Here is a 14,621-nt window from a genome sequence, read left to right as displayed (position 1 = left end):
GACATCAGTTGTGTGGGGCTCCTTCTATGAGACAGCTGCAGCAGGCTCTGAACACTGGTACTGAAGACCCATTCACAGAACATTCATGTGATGTGCCTGGTCTTTTGAGCCCTGCATAGGAATGGGCTAAAATTACCCTAGGTGTAAGTCTAGTGGCTTCAGTGGAATTACACCAACTATGACAATGTTCTAGTGCATTTATTTGATGGTGCCAGGCCCCTGAGGAAGAGGAGATGCACAGATGCATGCACAAAACCAGAAACTGTTAAATTGTAGATGAAACTGAGGGGAGATGGGAAACAGCCTTGGGTTTGCCCTATGCAGCCTGCAGATGCTGTAACACTTTCCATGTCTTTGCAGGAACTGCATGCAGCTGAGGTTCGCAGGAACAAGGAACAGCGGGAGGAGATCTCTGGATAAAGGGCTTTTCTACACATCTAGCACCTGGTTCCTGATAACTAACAAACCAACCAACCCACCCAACACATTTTATTTTGTTTGTCTAGATGCAACATTTGGTTCCCCATTTCCCCCCACCCTCTGGTGTTCGTTCCCCAGCTACACGCTTCTCTCTCTCTCCATCCTTAACTGTTCAGTACTTGTGGGGGATCACAGGCCATAGGTTACCTCTAAGCATAATAGCAGCTAGTTCATATGAAGTATAGAATCAGTCAATAACCAATCAATCAGCTTCTCTTTGGGATTTTGTTCTTTTTAAAAAATCTTTCTTAAACAGATGTAAAGAATTCAGATACTAATAAATTCAACCAGCAGTGTCATGGAGATATGGATTTCCTATCCGGAGCTTATACTACGCTTGGCATTTGCTCTGAGCTAGGTATCAGTGTCAAGACAATGGGCAGTAAATAGTGAGGATTTCTTCCTTGTGAGGGAGTGGTTAATGGATCCATTGTTTCCCAGCAGATGGAGAAGGGGACCAGATGGCTCAAGGAATTGGTTATGTCATTCAGAGCCTTTCACCTTGGGTCACTGGTTTGAAGCCAGCCCAGGTAGGTAGTGACTTAGTCATTACTTTCGGATGGTGCTTTGGTAGCCCATGTGAAATTAGCTGGGGGTCTCAGAGCCTAGTGGACAGGTGCCCATAACACAAAAAATACCATCAACACAGGCATTAGTGGCTATCTTAGCTGGCCACCGGTTGAATAAGCCTGTAGGCTGAACTACCCTCTCAGTTGCAGAGGCAGGACTGGGGCACACTGGCTAAGCAGTGTCGGGGAAGCCTGCACTGTTACTGCCTGTGTTGAACCTGATTCTATGGATAATTGAGGCAGCTCGGTTTCCAGGCCTGTCAATCTGATACTTTTCACAAACAATAACATTTCACTTCAATTAGTAAATCAGTAAACTAGAACGTGTATGTGATTGCGAATCAGCCCACAGGCCTTTAGAGAAACTCTAATTTGGGAGAATTATTGTTCTGTCTTCCCGAAGATGGACGTGACTCTTCAATACCATTACAGGAGAGACATTTGGACCAAAGATCACAGAATGAACCAGAGAGCTCTGGCTCTCCGGCCTCACGGCATAGCAAAGGACACGCTGATCTCTGCAATGGTATTTCCCGAAGAGCAGCTTTGGAAAAGATGGTGGGGGGACGCTGCCAAGGAGAGGGCAGAAGGGGTTAGGAGATGTTTGTGTGCCTGCTTCTGGTGTAGTCATGGCGGTAGAAATGTAAGGTCACTGTTTACAGAGATGGCTGCTGTAAAAGCAGATGATGAGCCAAACTGTAAGGGGTCTGCCATTCCATCTCTGAGGTCAATAGAGTTGCAGGCACTTAACGCCAGATCTGAATTTGACTTGATACATCAACTGGTGTTTTTATGTCTGGTTAAAGTGCAAGAGGGCATCCACTTAAACTCAGAGAAGACGTGTTATAGGGTGTTTGTGCAGGGTTCGGCTTGCCCAAGAGCATTCCCTTGTGGGAGGGTTTTGTGGAGGAGAACATAGAGCAGCAAAGATTCCTTCCTTCCACCTTCCAACTTTTGCAGTGTACTGGTACGTTTCTTCCAGACCAGTGCAGTGTTTCCAGGGAAAGGGAGCAGAAGCAGGAATATAGGCACAGATACAGGAAGGAACCATGGACTCAAATTCATCCTCACTGTGTCACAAACTTCCCCTCTCCCAATGGCCATAATGGATTCTGTTTCAGAACCCAGGATGAACTAACAGGCCATCAAGGGGAACAGGAGGTTACTTACTAGTAACTGGTGTCCTTTGCACACATTGTCTTCAAAAAGCCACTCTATAGGTGAGGCACACTGCTCCTCCGGTGCGCCTCTGCAGAGGCAATGTCACCAAGGAGAACAACTCGTGCAAACAACTGTATGCTCTGGGCACAGTGAGTGAAAGACATGTACATACTGCTTCCTTTTACTGTACATAGAGTGGTTCCTGGCAGGCGCTGAGGGGTGCCACCAACCAGAGTTGGGATAAGCAGGGCTGGAATGTCATCTAGCACAAAGGTGGGGTCAAGACGCCAAAGCAGATAGAGGTTTCATATTTGGTATAAAGTTCCCCTCGCACCCCCTACCCCCCAACAAATATTTGCTGACTCAGTTCTGAAGGTGCAGGTTTTCCATCTCCAATGAGCTGGCAGAGTGTAAGGAATCCGCCATGCCCCAAACCAGATGGGTGGCAACTGGTCACAAAAACCCAGTAGTGTGGGAAAGAAGTGGCAGCTGCTGCTGGAAATACGGCTGCTAGCCTCTCCCTAATCTACCCGAGAATAAATTCTCCTTTTAATTAGAGAAGATCCCTCTATGGCCACAACATGTTTATGGATATTAGGGGAAAGCTCTGCTCCAAAAGGGAAGGGCTAGCTTAGCCCCAAACCCCTCGGCCAGGGTCAGAGAAAGGCCAGGACTGTTATTTGGCCCCAGTAGCATCCAGGGACAGGAAGCATGTTAGGGGCAGGGTGGGGAAAAGGAAAGGAACTGAGGGTTGAATTTCTTAACAGTAGCTAATGATCAGTTTATAAGTAGCAGTTGTCTTAGATAAGCATCTGTGTACACTGCGGAATCATCGCCAGAATCATCTCATCCATATAGTGACAATAAATTGTAAAAAGTTAATGAATAAATAAATGAAATGTTTGTGTGTAAGAAATGGTTGAAACTGTCAAATGTCCGTGTCTCACACCGGTGGGAGCTGAGAAGGTGTCTGCAAGATATTAACCCTGTCCTACTCTCTGTAGTGCTGAGTGTTTGCTTGGTGTGTAATTCTGACCTGAGGCTTGTTGTAAATACTGTTTTTAGTACTATGACGATGATGATTATTATCAGAAATGTTGTACTCATGAGCACGAGATTAAACCAAACGAGAAACAACCATTTCCACTTTGATTACCCACTGGGCTCAAAAGAATTTGGAGGCAGGGCCAGGCGAGGGCAGGATGCCTGGGGCCATGGGATCCAGGCCCAGAGAGAGCAGTGCATTGGAGAGGCAAGTGGCTGCAGGGTTCATAGCTGTTTGCTGCCTGCAGAGGTGGCTGGGCTGCCGCAGGTGGAAGGTAAATCAGGGACTCGGGAGTAGGAGGCAGACCAAGAGTCCTTCAGCCAGGGTGGGTGGGAACTGGGAGAATCCATTCCAGGAGTGGGGCAGAAGGAGGGTCAGGAGAAAAATTCTAGTAAAGGCGGGGTGATGTTTCAAACACAGCCCTAAAATGTAATGGAACCGGGCCCAATTGAGTGTTAATTCAACCCTGCCTCTGGGGAGGTAGTCCAGTCTATTTCCTGTAACCATGGAACAAGACTGAGGGAATGGATGGTTGTATGTATGATGCAGAAGAAAGTGAGTAGCTGCAGACTGTCCTTTGTTGGGGGTATTCCTTCCCTTATCCTGTACAGTCACCGGGTCTAAATTTTTGCCTCTGCTTGTATCTTCCGTCTCAGACTTTCATGGTGAAGCTCCCAGTTTAAGATTTGCCTTCACACAGTTACAGGCCAATTTTGATCTCAGGTGAAGACTTATTCTTGCAATAGCTTGCCTGACAAACCCTCAAATTGGTGATACACACAAAACCTGGCCAGAGAGGAGCCTGGGATATAGAGCTTGTGCAGACAGGAGAGCTGGGAACTTCATTTTCTTCACCTTAACATCTTCAGTGCTGTGAGGTACAGTGGACGTCAGGAAAATGCATTAGTGCAGGATAAACTGATGCATCAGGCAGAGAAACAGGGATGTGTCAGGTAGAGGTTTGCATCAATAATGTCAGGGAACGGTTTGTTACATCTGATGGGATATGTCATGTTAGGGAAAAATGCTTGTCTGGTGTGCCCAGGTGAATCAGGTATAACATGGAGCTGTGTCTGCCCCATGCAACTGAATGTGTCAGGGAAATGAGTTTGTCCAGTGCCACTGGGTGTATCAGGGAAATGTGTTTGATTTCTGTGCCTCTGGAATGGAATTCCTGTTGCTTGGAGGGCCATCCCACTAACACTGCAGATGAAACGTTCGCATAGTCCAGACTGCAGCGGAGAGGTTAATGACAGGTGCAAGACACATGCCTGAACTAACACTGTGCCTGACAGCATCAGACATCGCTTTGATCTTCAGTTCACAAATCCATATCAGCTCACAATTTCATTCCTGTTGAGTTCCCAGAATTGCTAACAGATAGTTTGTGCCTGAATAGGGGTTTCTTACCCCCCCATTAACTCCCTTATATTTCCATCACATTTCATTTTTCTTGTGGCTCTTCAGCCATTCCCTCACGTTGCCATCTTCAGGTGTATTCCATGGCATGCAATTTACAAATTCCTGGGGCACCGTTTCTTATGACTGGGCTCAAGCTCCTTCCGTGGCCTTCTAGGGTATATCTACTTGGCTGAAGCCTAGGCTCTGGGACCTTCCCTCCCCACAGGGTCCCAGAACCCACATTTCAGTTCAAGCCTGAATGTCGACACTAGTTTTATAGCCCCCGAGCCTGAGCCCAGAAGGCAAAGTCAGATGACACAGGCCAACTGCATGTGTTTTATTGCCGTGCAGCCATACCCGTAGACACTCATTGATGGGAATTTCTAACTAGATTTGCTGTTAGTGGCCACTTGTCAGAGCGTATCTACTTGCGTAACCGCTTATCTACTTTGGGCCACATTCTCTTTAGGTGTAACTTCAATGAAGTCAATATTTACACCAGCAGAGCACTTAGCCTAGTGTATATTCCAGGTGTAACAGAAAGAACTGTGGTGGCAAAAGACCACCAGTGTATATACACATTTCAAATTCCTAGCTCCCTCCCTGTTCTCTTGGGCAAATTAAGGACTCCTACCCTGTGCAGGAAAAGGAAGATGAACCTGAAGATAAATTATTTCCCAGGTGTCACAAGCATCTTGGTGATTAGCAATTCTGGGGTAAGAACTAGAACAGTCTGGCTCATGTTCCAAATATTAGACCTTCCATTTGCTTTATTTAGAGTAAGTGTTCGGATTTGGCTTTAAAGGGATTCTCTCAATGCTGTATGGCCCATAAACTGACAATGGAGTGCTACTCATTCATGGCTATTTTGGAAGTTCTCACTCCATGCTTTTGTTGTGTTGTCAAACAAACCTTGCTGCAGTCAGAGTGTGGGAGTTACCCCAAATGCTAGCCTTTTAGTGCCACTCGCAATTCAGACAATTGCATGTATGTTACAATAGGGATCAGAGCTGTGACACTGCTCCTGTAAAATGTACATTTCAGGTTTTTTCTCTTGCAAGGACCAGTGAGACTCTCTACCCCTGGTTCTGTTTAACTTTGTCGTCTCACGTAATTTGTTTCATTCCATTAAGCAGCATTACTGTCTTTGCGCACTTGCGGTGGTGACGTGTGTGTATTCACATATGGTGTGCACGCACAGATATGCGCATGTGTATACACTCTATATGCATATGCCCACATATCACCCTATCAAACTTGAAACAAGAGTTAGGGAATGGCTGTTTATGGTGCTATAGAGACTTATTGTGAACCATGCGAGGGATGACATGACATATTAGGACCAATAAACTCCATCTCTGTACAGGTGTCTAAGTAATGTAGATAAGGGGCACAGACCAACATTTAGGTTTCTATAATCCAGAGCCTACTGGGGGATGAGGGGATAACCGACTTCATTGGAAGCTGGAGGGATGTGTTATCTGAACACAGGAATTGCAGCCCAGAATGCCTGAATTCTTATCCTGGCTGCCTTGGGCAAGTCATTTGGGGTAAGTCTACACTGCAAAAAAAAAAGGCCTGCACTAGCAGGCTCAGAGCTCGGATCAACTGACTTGGGCTAGCGCTACACGGCTAAAAATAAAGTAGACATTCCTGCTCACTCTGAAAACCCAGCCCCCTTGCTGGGTTTCCGAGCCTGAGCCCCTGTCCAAGCAGGCATGTCTGCAGTGCTACTTTTCACCCCATAAGCCCACATCAATTGACCCCGGGCGCCGAGGCTTGCGGCCGCAGATTTTCTTGCAGGGTAGAGATGCTCTCCACCTCTCGGTGTCTCTCAGTTCCCTCATCTGTAATATGGGGATAATAATACTTCCCTACCTCACCGGGGTGTTGAGAGGATTAACAAGTTAATGTCTGCACAGCACTTTGAAGACGGAAAGCACTCTGCAAGTGCTGAGTATGACTATTACTTCATCGGCCACCTCCTTGGAAAGACAACGGGCCCATTCAGTTCCCCAGGGCTGCCCTCTTGTTCTCTCTGGAGCCAGTTGGGGTTTGAATGTCATTGGCCTTGTGCAGGATTCACTCCTCATGACCCAGTGCGTGCTAGCTTTGTTCTTCCCAAATAGACAGCTCAATAAGATACTGTAAATGGTGTTATGAACAGACTTTCCATCACTGTAACGGAGCCTTGTCTGGTTCCTTTAGGTCTACCACGTGCATTTAATTGTCAACTTGAGGTTGTTGTTGTGCAAAAGAAGTGATTATGAAAAACTAAAAGAAATAAACTTGGTATGAAACCACATGCCTCCATTTCTCTTAATACACCCAATTTGTTTTAATCTTCCAAGGCTTCTGTTCTTGTTGGGAAAATAATTTGGCAGAATATAAAACTGGCTCAAAGATAAAGTATGGAATCTAGGTTTTTGTTGAACTAAATAGTAATTATTGCCCATCCTTAAAGACATCTCAGAGATCTGTAATTTAACTACATTTCTCCAGGAAAAAAAACCTAACTAATGAAACACTTCAATGCAGATAACACCATTATTTTCCCTTATCCTTGGGGAAATGAAGAGTTCAAAGCCCTTTCATGAGGACAGAGGGATCAAAGACTCAGCAGTCAGTTGTCCAAAAAAAGGGTTAACATTCTGGGAAACCTACAAACATCTTTTAGTGCTGGCCCTTACTCAGCTCAGCAGAAGTAGCTTTTACCTTAAAAAAAATAATAATTTTTTTTTTTTTTTAAATGCAACCTCATTCCAAAACATTGCACTTTATATTTGCTCAAATCTCCTTGGAAAGGCACCTCCATCCTGGGCTACAAGGGAAGGCCTCATGTCACTGGGCGCCTATTAATTTCAACAGTATTTGAAGGTCAATGTCTTACAAGGACAGGCTCTAATAGAACATCCAGGAAGCCCAGTAAACCAGCTCCTGACCCCGAAGTCACAGGCAATGGAATATGCACGGTCATGGGGGGGGGGGGGGAAATACTGGTCTTTTAAACCTAGTGAATTACCTGCACTTAAGACCATATGCAGGGAAGGGCATGGAGGACATCTAGAGAGAAGAAACAGGAGCCGCAGCTGAGATTTTTCAAAGTGGCCCAGGGGATTTCTCCATTTACATGGAAGATGTTTGGCTAAATTCCCTGTATGCTCTGGACATTTCACCTCTCATTGGATGAGATTTTTGCTAATTTGGCAAATGGCCAATGTCACAATCCTACCCCTTTGTATGGAATCATCTAATAAAATGGATAGCCATCTAGACTGCAAAAGCTTTTAATGATCCTATCAAAACTAGCACAACTGTGGCCGAATTCAAGCAACATAATTTGGTAGGTGAGAAACTGAAATGAGAGGAAGACATGGGGTGGTGATGTTATAAGAAATAAGAGACTCCATTTCCTAATGGAGAAGTCTTCCATGGGACCAATGTAGGAAGGACAATGAAAATAGCCATGAACCAATTACTGTCAACATTTATGCACCAAGTCCTGAAGAGCCTGAGGCCCCAGGACATCCTCTGCATGTGCGCACGAAGCCTGCAGAAGGTGGGATTCTACCTTTACAGCACAATCCTCCTGTTTTTGAAAATAATCTATGTCCTTACTGGGGGGATAGCGCTGCCTCTGTTTTTCTACATGCTCCACAATATACCACTGATCCTGCCCCAGGAATTCTTATTAAAAAAAAAATCACAGGAAGTTAAAACTAGACCCCATCCCCAGGAGCATAGGCATGGCACTTAGACATCACAAAAGACAGTTAGTCTACATAGGCATAAAGAAAATTAAGTAACCCCATTCTCCTTGGTTTCTCCTACAGCTGGTCACGGAGGGCCAGATTCTTCCTTGTGTCATCCTCACAGCCCCATGAAGCCTTTCCCGTTCAGTCAGGCACATCTGCCCCATTCCCACATGTCCCTGCACCCTCCATCCCCATGTATCCCTGAACCCTCCTCCCCCTGTCCCCATGTGGCCTTGCAGCCCCTCTCCCATTCAGCTGCTGGCTCACTGCTGTCACCCCGCTAGCCCCCGCCCCAGTCTGTCCCCACCACTTACCCTTCTGAACCGCAGTCTGTGACCCCCCCCAGCAGCCCTGTGTGTCCCTCTGTCTCTCCCCCTCCCCAATATCCCCATCCCTCCTAACCCGGCTCCACGGGCAGGGCGCCGTGATGAACGCAGTCAGCTGCTGCCTGTTACTGCTGGTCACTGTCTGTTCCAGCGCACAGTGCCCTCTGGTGGGCAAAAGGGAGAACTGCAGCATTGAGGCAGCATGCATTTTCTGTGCAGAAAACAATTCCACACTGGATATTAATTCTGCGGGTGTGCAGTGGTGCAGAATTCCCCCAGCAGTATACCATCTCCGGCTCAGTAGGAGACTCCATCCCATCCCAGTGAACACTGACCTGGCCTCAGTAACTCATGCCTTAGTCACCTCCTGGATGGACTAAAACAGTACAATACACCTGTGCATGAAGCCATCAGCCCTTCGGAAACCCCAACACAAAGAAAGCTGCAGCATCTCCCCTCAACAACACAGGCTACAGTGATCACATCAAACCTGTTCTCTACACTACCTCCCCTAAGAGCCCTAGTCAGATGTCATTAATGTGATCAGCTGGCCAGTATTTAACCAGCCTGGCCATTTTTTTATGGATTTGCCAGTTGCCATAAAAATAACTTAATCTGCCAGTTTTTTTTTTTTACATGGGTCTAAAGATTTGCATTATTCTCAGAATACAATGGAATATCTAATATTAAAAGTTTCTATGTCCAGTTAAAGATGCTGCAGTGTTCCTACTTCCACAGTTTAAGCGATAACAGACCAAAATGGTGAGCAGACAGCTGCTGTATTTTCAACAAACATGCAAGCGCACTGCATGTGTGTGAGAGAGGGTTTGAGACACTATTAGTGGCTATTGAAGGGGGACATTGCAGAGTTGTCTTGTGGTGGTTTTGGGGTTTTTTTTTGCGCATTTCAAAGGTGATAACACTACACCTGACCTGATCTTCAAGAGACTGGATGCTAAGATACCTAACTGATTGCCCGATGCTCAGGTACTGATGACAGCACCACTTCTCAAGAGTCAGGCCAGGCATGAGGGAGCTGTCGGTCACATGGATAAAGCTCATCTGTGCTGTCGAGAGAACTTTCTCAGGGTCCAATCACAGGTTGTGGAACAAACGTCACAAGATCCAAGAACCATCTTAGGCATCATCACTTTCTGTTCCAAGTGCAAGATGCACTTTTTTTTTTTTAACCTTGCCTTCAATATATACACATGTAGCAGAGCAGACAACCAAACCAAACCAAACAAATCATCAGAAAGAAAAAAAAGAAAAGGAAGGAAGAACCACAGGTGACAAACATTAGTCACTTTGTTTGATGCACTGCTGGAAAGTGCTTCAGATACTATGCTGAAAGGGGCGGTATAAGAACCTGAATTAAATGTAATATTTTAAATTGTATTGGACTAGTGAGGTTTGTGTATTATTTTAACTATCAGTGCAGCACTATGAGTGCATTAGCAGGGATGCTTTATATTAAAAATAAATATATATATTACACCACCACCAGGAACTAGATGCCCGCTAATTCTCCCTCATTGCAAGCTCTAGTGGTAAGGCCCAAGTGTGAGGCCATTTGGGGCATTTTAATATTACATCGGCACGAGCACCGTATTTCAAGCACCACCAGCCCCAAACAGAATGCATGCACAGGTGCCAAGCTGAAGGCAAGCACAAAGGAAATGCACGGGCACATACAGCACGCTTGCACAAATCGAACCCAGGCAGATTAGCACTTAAATGCCAGGGCCATATAAACGCTTAATACGAACGGGAAAGGGGGAGGGGGAGGGGAGAGAAGGGCCAGCACACAACCCGAACGTGCACCAGCCACCAACGCAGCTAGGGACCCCCGCGCACGGAATGCAGCACAACGCCCATGGCCCTGGGAGCATGCACAGGCAGGTGGCCCAATGCACGAGCCCGCCGCAGCAGCTGCTGCTGCTGCAGGAGCAGAGAGAGGCGGGCGCGCGCGCTCCCCCGCTGCGCACAGAGAGGGCAGAGCGGGAAGCGCGCGCACGGGGCCCGCTCCCCCTGCCGCGCCCTCAGGGCGCGCGCCAGCGTCCCAGCCTAGCAGCCAGCTCCCCCAGCCGTCCTGTCGCGCAGGCGCGCTAGGCCAGGCCGGCACCTATTTCACAGCCCGGCCGGCTCCGCCGCCCCCGCTAAATAAGTCCCAGCAGCGCTGCCTTGCCCCCGCGTGCGCCTGCGCGGGGCAGAGCGGCGCGCGCCGGAGCCCGGCTCCCCCCTTCTCCCACCCGCCGCCTAACAAGGAGCCGGAGCCTGCGCGGGGCAGCGGGAGCCCGAGCCTGAGGTAAGAGCCGGGCCCGGCGCCGCCGCTGGGCCTCCGCACGCACCGTCCGGCCAGCGGGTCCCTGCGGAGCGTCAGGACGTTACGGCAGCGGCAGGGAGACGGCGGCAGCGCCCGGCCGCCCGCCCCGCTCTCCCCCCCCCCCTGCCCGGCGCAGCCAGCGTGAGCGCGCCCCCGCCCCCCCGCCCGGCGTTGCCAGCGTGAGCGCGCCCCCGCCTCAACCTTTCCCTCCCCTCCCCCTCCCCGCCTGCGCTGGGACTGCGGGGGCCCCCGCGCGCGGGAGGGGAAGACGCGGGCGCTGCCTGCCGCGTGGCGAGGGGGGGGGGGGAGGCTTCCTCGCAGCTCGCGCGGGGGTTGCACGCGCCGCCTGTGGAAATGCCCCCCCGTGGGGCAGCGCGCGCGGTGTCCGGCTCCCCGGGCATTGCCTGCAGCCGAGCCGCGCGCGCGCCTTCGCGGGCACGGGACCCCCCGGCGTGGCGTGTAGCGTCTGCCCCACCCTGCCTCCAGATATAACCCCCCTGCTCCGGGGATTGAATGCGGCGCCTGCCCCACCCTGCTGCTAGCTGTGCACTCCCCTCCCCGGGCGCGGAGCGGATTGTCCGCACCACCGTGCGTCCCTTTGTGCTTCTGCTCCCCCTAGGCACTGCAGGCAGGATTGGTACCTTCTGCACTCGCCGCACCCACGCCTTGCCGGCAGACCCGCCTCCGAATAGTGCCTGCAGTATGTACACCCTTTTCCTCTGGGCAGTGCCTACACAATGTTCATATCCCCCCCCATCCCTTACAATACACCCCTTCTGGGTGTTGCATCTAGTGTCTTCTTACACTATCATACACCACCCTCTCTGGGGTGCAATATTTGCACCCCACCCCCATTTAAATTCTCTCCTCCTCAGGGCATTCTATGAGATGCACCCCGTAACCTTTCATGGCAACCAGCCCCTGTTACTTTGCATGCATTGTGCCATCATTGCAATTGCAAACACGCCCTTGAGCCCTGTATAGAGTGTGTAAGTAAGATGTGCACCACCTTGTAGTCAAAAATACCTCAGACATTCTGTGGAAGCCCTTTTTTCTCTCACACACCTGCTAGCATTCTTGTAGTCTCCATACCCATATACCTCTCAAGGTCCAAGATCTCCCCTGCCATTGTATGCAATATGTTCACCTTGTGCAGTTTGTGCCCTCCCCCTCCCTGCCTTAAGCTCAAGTACACCCCCCCCCCCCCCAAAACAGGGTTACTGCAACTCCCTGAGTTCTCTGTTACACAGTTGACCTAGTATCTGAGGCAAGTCCTCCTGGTTACTGTGACGCTCTGGTGTTGAACACTGCCATGACATGGAATATCTGGTATCATGAAAAGCACAGATACATAATTAAATATTAAAATTAATTTGTTGATTCTGTAATAATTACATTAATCTAAAATTTAGTGTTTCAATTTGTTTCCAAGCATTTTATGTTGCTGTGTACCTTCTGATTTGATGCAGAACTCAGGGCTGGATACTCTTCAGAAATGGGTTGGGGATGGAACCCGTTAGCAGTTCCAAAATAAGCAGTTTTATGCCTGTTTCCAGAGAATGCAATTTGTGTTGGGGATGGGAGGGGAGGTTTCTACCTGTCCTTCTGGCTGTTTGAAGTCAGGTCCAAGGAATTTTAATCTTTCCGCATATCTGGGTTTCTTAAAACATAGCGTCTTTTCTTTGTCCCTCTTTTCATCCATGTGGTCAGGCAGACAGCTGCAGTGATAGTGGATTTAACTAGGGCTGTCAAGCAATTAAAAAAATTAATCTCATGATTAATCGCACTGTTAATAATAGAATGCTATTTATATAAATATTTTGGGATGTTTTGCACTTTTTCAAATATATTGATTTCAGTTACAACACAGAATACAAAGTATACAGTGCTCACTTTATATTTATTTTTTATTGTAAGTATTTGCACTGTAAAAATAAAATAAATAGTATTTTTCAATTCACTTAATACAAGTACTGTAGTGCAATCTCTTTATCATGAGCGTTAAACTTACAAATGTAGAATTGTATACAAAAGATAACTGCACTCAAAAACAAAACATTGTAAAACTTTAGAGCCTACAAGTCCACTCAGTCCTACTTCTTGTTCAGCCAATCGCTCAGACAAACAAGTTTGTTTACATTTGCAGGAGATAATGCTGCCCACTTCTTGCTTACAATCTCACATGAAAGTGAGAACAGGTGTTCACGTGGCACTGTTGTAGCCGGCGTTGCGAGATATTTATGTACCAGATGCGCTAAGGATTCATATGTCCCTTCATGCTTCAACCACCATTCCAGCGGACATGCATCTATCCTGAGGATGGGTTCTGCTCGATAACGATCCAAAGCAATGCAGACCAACGCATATTCATTTTCATCATCTGAGTCAGACGCCACCAGCAGAAGGTTGATTTTTTTTTTTTGATGGCTCGGGTTCTGTAGTTTCCTCATTGGAGTGTTCCTCTTTTAAGGCTTCTGAAAGCATGTTCCATAACCTGTCCCGATCATATTTTGGAAGGCACTTCAGGTTCTTAAATCTTGGGTTGAGTGCTGTAGGTATCTTTAGAAATCTCACATTGATACCTTCTTTGTGTTTTGTCAGATCTGCAGTGAACGTGTTCTTAAAACGAACAAGATGCTGGGTCATCATCCGAGACTGCTATAACATGAACTATATGTCAGAATGCGGGTAAAACACAGAGCAGGAGACATACAATTCTCCCCCAAGCTGTTGAGTAACAAATTTAATTAACAGATTATTTTTGTAATGCGCGTCATCAGCATGGAAGCATGTCCTCTGGAATGGTGGCCAAAACATAAAGGGGCATACGAATGTTTAGCAGATCTGGCGTTTAAATACCTTGCAATGCCAGCTACAACAGTGCCATGCAAACATTTGTTCTCACTTTCAGGTGACATTGTAAATAAGAAGCGGGCAGCATTATCTCCAATAAACGTAAACAAACTTGTTTCTCTTAGTGATTGGCTGAACAAGAAGTAGGACTGAGTAGACTTGTAGGCTCTAAAGTTTTAATGTTTTGTTTTTGAGTGCAGTTATGTAATAAAAAAATCTACATTTGTAAGTTGTGCTTTCACGATAAAGAGATTGCGCTATGCTATTTGTATGAGGTGAATTGAAAAATACAATTTATCATTTTTACAGTGCAAATATTTGTAATAAAAATAATATAAAGTGAGTACTGTACACTTTGTATTCTGTGTTGAAATTAATGAGGAGTCCGGTGGCACCTTAAAGACTAACAGATTTATTAGGGCATAAGCATCTAACCTGTTGCTGCCTAAAGTTTAAATGTTGTTTCTCTTAGCCTTCCATCTGCTTTGCCCTCTCACCAAATGTGTGTGTATATTTTAAACAATAAACAACCTTCCCTCACCCCCGATCATATAAAACCGTTGTTACTTCAGGTGTGCAGTTAGTCTGGCATTCTGGCAGGAGTCCTGTGGGGTGGAAGCAGAGAACTTTGCATGCTATTAATTGCACTAGAAACATTACCGTAAATTTTAAGTGGATGAAATACAGACTTTCTTTCAGGAAAAT

The 14,621-nt window shown here is 47.2% G+C and overlaps 2 protein-coding genes across 2 annotated transcripts in view; both read left to right on the top strand.

Annotated features, from left to right (window-relative positions):
• The window catches only part of STMN3 (stathmin 3), a 33,303-nt gene extending 26,649 nt beyond the window's left edge, over positions 1-6,654 (top strand). The window contains exon 5 of the mRNA XM_054045774.1: positions 361-6,654. Coding sequence (XP_053901749.1) covers positions 361-420 — 60 coding nt within the window. The 3' untranslated portion in view covers positions 421-6,654. The remainder of the gene's footprint in view (positions 1-360) is intronic.
• Positions 6,655-10,936: 4,282 nt separating this feature from the next.
• The window catches only part of GMEB2 (glucocorticoid modulatory element binding protein 2), a 41,560-nt gene continuing 37,875 nt past the window's right edge, over positions 10,937-14,621 (top strand). The window contains exon 1 of the mRNA XM_054046346.1: positions 10,937-11,045. The gene's annotated coding sequence lies outside the window, so the exon portion shown is untranslated. The remainder of the gene's footprint in view (positions 11,046-14,621) is intronic.

This window comes from Malaclemys terrapin, chromosome 12 (assembly GCF_027887155.1).
Source record: "Malaclemys terrapin pileata isolate rMalTer1 chromosome 12, rMalTer1.hap1, whole genome shotgun sequence".
In the NCBI taxonomy this organism is placed as follows: Eukaryota; Metazoa; Chordata; order Testudines; family Emydidae; genus Malaclemys; species Malaclemys terrapin.
This window is presented reverse-complemented; position numbering and strand designations above follow the sequence as displayed.